The 7,503-nt window shown below is 31.1% G+C and overlaps 1 protein-coding gene across 1 annotated transcript; it reads right to left on the bottom strand.

Moving 5' to 3' along the window:
• Positions 1-1,123: 1,123 nt before the first annotated feature.
• Positions 1,124-5,752, bottom strand: LOC131027885 (cysteine-rich receptor-like protein kinase 15). The gene is made up of 7 exons (XM_057957987.2): positions 4,862-5,752; positions 3,488-3,622; positions 3,265-3,395; positions 2,623-2,833; positions 2,259-2,493; positions 1,806-1,956; positions 1,124-1,697 (listed from the first exon to the last, which is right to left on the bottom strand). The coding sequence occupies exons 1-7, from the start codon at positions 5,619-5,621 to the stop codon at positions 1,323-1,325; spliced, it is 1,998 nt and encodes a 665-aa protein (XP_057813970.2). The 5' UTR covers positions 5,622-5,752; the 3' UTR covers positions 1,124-1,322.
• Between the last annotated feature and the right edge of the window lie 1,751 nt (positions 5,753-7,503).

Raw genomic sequence — 7,503 nt, forward strand, 5'->3', positions numbered from 1 at the left:
AAGTGTTAAAAGTGGGTCATTTAAAACATTATTTCTTGAAGTAAAATATGATATGCATGAGTCTCCGTTGGATAAAACATGATTTTATAAAATTATTGATATTTTGTAATCAATATGGATGCATTCAAGGATTAACAAGAATACACAAGTCAGAGATAGAGAAAAAGTATTCACATTTCTTTCGAGACCATGGGAATTTTTTTCTATTTATAATTGCATTATTGGTGAATCTATTATAGTCAAAGATTTTAGTAGCTGTACATTTCTAGGCTTTCATGGCATCGCAATTAATGAGAGTGAAAAAAAAAAAAAATTAAATTTTTTTGATTGAAGGTGTTCAACATTTTCTATATAGTGATGGGAAATCTATGAAAGTTAAAATTAATTAAATCTAATATAATATAATATAATATAAACAATATTGAATGGGAAAAAATTAATGTTGTATTAAAAAATTAATTTCTTGAACGATTTTAATATAATTTATTTGGTTGTATAAATGTCATGTACATGTAAATCTTGTACTAAATGAAGCTAATATAATTTAGAGAAGGCTTGCTTCAGGGGAAGGGATATGAGTTTATAAAAAGACATATATTCATACTATATAGTTATATTTATTTATTATCATCTACATATTTTATATTTCATTTACTATTTATATTCTTGTATATATTATCTTATCTAAATCAACTCATAATGATAAAATCATGGTAATATTAAATTTTTTTTGTAAAATATAAAGAATAAAGGCTACATAGTACAAAGTCAATATTGAGTTTATTAAGAAATACTAAAAGATTATTTTTTATCTAACAATGAAGATAATCATCCTCTAGCTCAAATAATTACTTTGAAGATAAGTAGTTAAAATTAAAACTTGCAATTTATTTTTGTATATTTTTCACAATTCATAAGTAGAAACATTAAAATATTGATATTACAAATTTTACCATCCCTACCTTAATACTACTATAATTTCAAACATATATAAAATGATCAAGATAAAACTAGTAACAAAACAACAAAATTAGAAAACAACCAAATAGCCACTGATACACACCCCCCTCTAAAAAACAAAACAAAAAAAACAAGTGACAATATTGTTTTTAAGTCAAATAAATGAATTAAAAAATCTCAACTTTTTTATGAATTGCAGATTGGCATGGTTCACAATGTTAATCCTCACAAACATCCATTAATTTACAAATATATTAACATTAAATACTTTTATTGGTTTCAAACATAGTAGATGTGCAAACCAATTATACAGCTTTTGGCTACCTTGTAGTCCTTGCAATAAAGTAGAAGTGTAAGAAGCATTATCTAGGGCCCAAATCCGTTATTGATTCATCATTGATAGATGGATAGACTGACGGATTAATAGATAAATCAAATGAGGTTGAGAGAAGAACAGAAGTTTCACTTGTGGGAGATGTTGGGTTATGCGTATGTTTTAGAACATCTTTATGTGCAACTTTTAGATAAGCAGGCTTTGTGATTTCTGGCAAGTCGGTTATAGAAGGATTTGAAAGCATTGCATATACACTAATCATGGGTGGACGAAGTGATGCATCTTCTTGTGTACATAGAAGACCAATGTGAATGTATCTTGAAACTTGTTCACTAGTAATACTCTCAACTATATCCTTGTCAATTATATCAATAATATTTCCTTTGCTATAATATCTCCATACCTGCAAAAGAATATGGTTTAAAACTGAGGGAACATATATCCTTTTCTATAATATATCTTAAAAAATTATAGCTTAAAAGAAAATTATACCAAAATGATTTTATCTTACCCTATCTAATTGGCTTTGAAATTCAGGGAACAATTTAACATCAGTGTTCTTTCTTCCACATATAATTTCTAAAATGACAATGCCAAAACTATAGATATCAGCTTTAGCAGATAAATGCCCTAGCATAGCGTACTCTGGTGCCATATAACCACTGCATACCAAAAAAGAAATATCAATTTTAATAACAACTTCAACAATTACTCTAAAAATAAAAATTACTTCTAAAAAATAACAAGAATAAGTTTTTAAATAATAAAGGAAAAAAAAACTAAATGAAAGTACAAAATTTGTTGTGATCAAATATATATGTTTTATATGTCATTAATTCACAGCATGTTCCCTAAACTACTATTTTATGAGGATAATTAATAGCAATTGTTGAGTAACAAATAAGGGATCGAGAAGGGAAGTTATCCTAGTTCCATCAAGTAAATGCAGTTCTCAGATACTTACTATGTTCCTGCAACCTTTGTGTTGACAAAAGTCTCATCTTGACCAACCAGTCTTGCTAAGCCAAAATCTGATATCTTTGGTTCCAACTTCTCATTAAGCAAAATGTTGCTTCCCTTAATGTCTCGATGAATGATCTTCAGCTGAGAATCTTCATGCAGGTATAGGAGGCCACGCCCTACTCCACATATGATGTTCAAACGCCTGTTCCAGTCAAGTACCTTTTTCCGCTCTGGATCTGTAGCCATACGTTAAAATAAATTACCAAAGATAAGAACCAGTGTTTTGTGACTTAGAATTTAACTAGCCAAGAAATGAACAAGTACTGTATCACTTTCCTTCTTAGAACTAGAATGAATAAACTCACGAAATAGTATTTTGTCAAGGCTTGTGTTAACTAAAAACTCATAAACAAGCAGGCGTTCTGATCCCTCTGCGCAACATCCAAGAAGATTCACAAGATTACGATGCTGAATTTTGGCCACCAGCTTGACTTCATTTAGAAACTCCACTTTTCCTTGCGAAGATTTTAAGGAGAGCTTCTTTACTGCTATTTGTTTTCCATCCGGCATTGTACCCTAACATAGAAGAACACATAACAATTAAGCTTATACCTATCACAATTGACAACATGGAAATCTTGTCTTCCATTATTTGGAAAATATGGTAAAACGAAGAGTTTTGTATTTAGTTATTTGGATATAATAGAAGAAAGGAAAAAAGTTATATGTAGAAGACGACGAGCTTATTTGATAATTTTAAGGAGAATTCATTCTTCACTTTAATAGTGTAGCAAATATGTATTTAAGACGATAAATTGCCTGTAAATATTTCTAGTTCTATCTGAAAATTCTGCGCTTGAGGACATATCTGTGATCAAAAGAAAAATAATTTTCTGAAACAGACATGAAATATGTAACTCTAGACTTGATTAATTCAATAATGTAAATTGTGTGGCTGTCCAGAACAAGGAAACATTATGTTTGGGTTTTCTTATAGTTAATGTTACCTTGTATACAGAGCCAAATCCTCCCTCACCGAGTTTATTATTTTCATCGAAATTTCTAGTTGCAACCTTGATATTCTCCAAGGTAAACACCAATTCAGGCTCCTGGCTGAACACCGAATCCATATCTGCATCTGGATTCATTCGAGATAAGTAATTAGTATTACAGAAGAGAAAACAAAAATAGAAATCAGAATTTCGCATCTATGGTCCGTTGATATGTTACCTCTCCTCACGATTTCTGGCTTCCCTAATATTACAGACTTCAATTTTCTTCGGAACGCAAACAGACATAACAGTAGCACCACCAACAAGCCGCCGAGAATACCCAAAACAATAACCAGTTTATTCGAAGATTTTTCTGCAGAGTAGATTCCTTTAAGTCTTTAGTAATCTAATATAAACCCAATTAAAACGTTGTTATTTAAAAAAATGCGTTGCGAATTCGGTCAGAGGAATATTATTTTTGAGAGTAGATTCTATGATTTTAGTTTTTAGTTTGAACGAACACAAATTCTGCTAAAGTTATGAATTCTTGAAGGTAATAGATTTGTGGGAGACTTCTTTCAATCTTCCTGACCTTATTTTCTGTGATAACCGTTACTATTAGAAAATCTTTTTATACTCTCTTTAAACATCTTAGTATATTTTAATCCTTTTACAAAAGAATTTTTAAAAAGATAAGAAAAATAAACTAATAACAGGAACGATGACAGGTATTACTTAGGAGATGCATAATATTTACAGGTTCTATCAGCAAAACCCATGGCCGATCATTATAATTTCTTCTGTATTCCTATTGAAGTTATGGATTCTTTGGAGTGGTAGGTTTGTGAAGACCTTTGCTTATTTTCATTAATTATTTCGAAATCTTTTTATAATCTCTTTAATCATCTTATTTAATATATTTTCATCCCTTAAAAAACCTATAGCAGATATTACTTAGGAAGTGCTTAATAGTTACAGATTAATTCAGCAAAACCCATGGTAGATCATTGTAATTTCTTCTTTATTTTTTCCTATAAAGTTATGAACTCTGGGGGGCGGTAGATTTAAATGAATTCTGGGGGGAGGTAGATTTATCCAGACCCCTTTGAATCTTCTTTTATCTTATTTTCTGTGATAATCATAACTATTTGAAAGTCCTTAGATATAATCTCTTTAAACATATTGTTTCATATATTTTGATCCCTTTAAAATGAACAAAACTAAAAATTCTAATAACAGCACCTATGACAAGTATTAAACTAATAACAGTACCTATGACAAGTATTAAACTAATAACAGCACATATCACAGGTTTACTTAGGAGATGCATAATATTTACAGGCTCTATCAGTAAAACCCATGGCTGCACATCTATAACAAAAAAATCTAATAACACCTATGGCAGATATTAAACTAATAACAGCACTTATCACAGGTATTACTTAAGAGATGCATAATATTTACAGGCTCTATCAGAAAAAACCATTGTTGATTAGGGTTTCTTTGTCGTTGTTCATGCACATCTATCCTTTAGTAAATATTTGCTATCGCAGTAATCAGCATACAAGGATAATTTAAATTAGATTGGAAAAAAAAACGATACGCATATTACTTGGTGTAGGAGGCAATAAGACTGAGCTAAAACGTGCCATGCAACTTCCCAAGCCGGCGACAGCTCCAAGACGAGTTCCATTCTCAGTCGCATCCAGCACTTTCTTAATTGCAGTTGATAAGCATGAGTTGCAGTCGCTAACATTAGTCACATCTTTCCAGCACTGGACGAAACCGAATGTTTGGTAAGTCACAGAAGCATTTGTTTGTCCAGAAGAATATCGACCAGGCGAACGAAGGGCTTCAGCTGACAGATTTTGTAAAAGTGCCTTAACTGCCGCACTAAACAAATTAGGATCACCTAGGGCCTTGGCTGTACCGGGATCAACCTGACCGTCGATACTTAGTTGTCCGCCGAAAGGATAATTCTCATAGCGTATGTAGCAGTTGTCCAGCCAAACTCTAGCGCCTATGGCATCTTTACAAGAGTTGCGGACGGTGGTATTTGCTTCTCGTGAACAGTTGAGGCATTCTTCTCTGCTTACGTCTCCCAGACATTGGAGGAGTCCCGAAGCTTTGTCTGCACCTTGGCCGGAAGTAGAGATATTGAAACCATTTGACGACGATGTATTATCTACAAGATTATTAAGAACGATGTTCAAATTACTCCGGAATTTGGTGCTTGTATTGGTATTGCCGTTGCATATTTTGATCTGTCCGTTGCATATTGGTACGAGTTGAGCAATGAACAGCAGAGTGATGCCAACAAACAGCAAAACACGGAGCGAGTGCGGAAAGATTGCACTCCAGACCATCTGCATGCTGTATTTACCTTGGGGATTCTCTTACAAGCTAGACTTCAAAGTATTTCTCTTCACTGATATATATTTTTCAGAAGGTTTCCTCGGACGTTTATGGATCATGCGGATCTTACATTGCGCATCTTCTTAATACCTAATTGAAAACAAATATAACATTTATATATAAATAAATAGAAAGGTATCAAAGTTAATCTGTGGAAGATTCAATTTATTTATTTATATCTTCTTAATCTCAGTAATTGAGAGTTAGTCTAATCATCTAGAGGTTAGGTTTTTATAGGGAAAGCATATTTATAATCTTTTAGAAGGATGTGGAATGGACCTCATCAACACAACGAGCAAATCAAAAGTTGAACTCATGATTTAGATTATGTGAATCAAGGAGCTAACTCTAATGATTTATTTGAAAAAAATATACTAATCTAGATGTTATTAATGTTAAGATGTTTGACATGTTAAATAAATATTTTTAATTAGTAAAAGTTTTATTTGTCATTGAAATTCACTTATGTATAAAATTGAATTTTACAGATATATACTTTAATAAACATTACCATACATTTAAACTCTATTAATCGTTTAGACAAAAACCTCTTTTAATATCCTTTAACCACATTTGAAGAAAATGCTGTTATGGAAAAGAGATTCTTCATAATAAAAGTGGTAAATATAAATGAATGTATAATATTCTATAACAATTTTTATAAAATATGATTTAAAATATAAAAAACTCTGCGACTATCAGATTCCAGGTCTTCCTCGTACCCTACGCATATTCTTCAAACAATTGACACTGGACAACAATTGTTACGTCTTATTCGCCTTTACTTTTGCTTTCTGGTTTTGTCTTTTAACAGAGCAATTATTCAAGACGAACAGTGGCCCACAATTCTTGAAACTTTCAAGATACATGTCCTTGACCTTCAGAAGGATAAGACTTAAAGCACTGAGCGGCCTGTAATGATAATTGACAACAAACAACTCATGTGGTCTTCCTGTGAATGGTAGTTGTTACATCTTTATCATTTTTTAATATTGTGGAAGAGTTACCTGCCATTGTTTTAAAGGTGATTTTGTCCTTTGAAGTTGAGAGCATTGAAAAATCTCTATAGATGCGTGAATGGCCACGACTTGTTGATAGCACAACTTGCTAAATTGGTGGTAAGATTTTTAGCCGCCCTTTGGTGACCGCTGGCCTGGTGTCACCCAATAGAGTAAGGGCAATAGGAAGCAATTAACTTCAACGGACCTTTTTTCAATCATAAAATGAAACTCAATTTTATCCATAACTTCAGGTTGATTTTTTCAATCCTAATAAAAATCTTCATAAATGCATATCTCTTCAGCTGAGAATAAAGTAAAAATTGGTTTTTGTCAGTAAAAATGTTTGGTTATGTTTTCAATTTTATTAATTATTTTTATAAATGAATGTCTTTTGAACGGATGTTAAGTCAAGATTCAATTCTATTTGGTTATTTTTCAACTCTATTAATAATAGTTATGAATGCATATCTTTTGAGCTGACAAGTGAAGATTCATCTCTATCAATAATAATATTTGGTTATTTTTTTAATACTAATAATAATTCTTATAAAATGTAAATCTTTTAGTTAGTTATAACAATTAAATCAAATTCTTAAATCAATATAATGAAAAATAAATAAATAAATCATAATGATTAAATTTTGTTGTTAAGTAATAGTAGTAATTGCTAGCACACAAATCCAACTCATTTATCTATTTAGTCATGTATTATAATGACAAAAAAAAAACTATTTATTTTATTATTATTTACTTTCCTCAAATATTCTAGACCATCACTCTATGAGCATCTAAGCTTATTTGGTCACCTTCACCACAAATAGATTACCTTTTTTGGGCT

This window comes from Cryptomeria japonica, chromosome 7 (genome assembly GCF_030272615.1).
Source record: "Cryptomeria japonica chromosome 7, Sugi_1.0, whole genome shotgun sequence".
NCBI classification, from domain to species: Eukaryota; Viridiplantae; Streptophyta; class Pinopsida; order Cupressales; family Cupressaceae; genus Cryptomeria; species Cryptomeria japonica.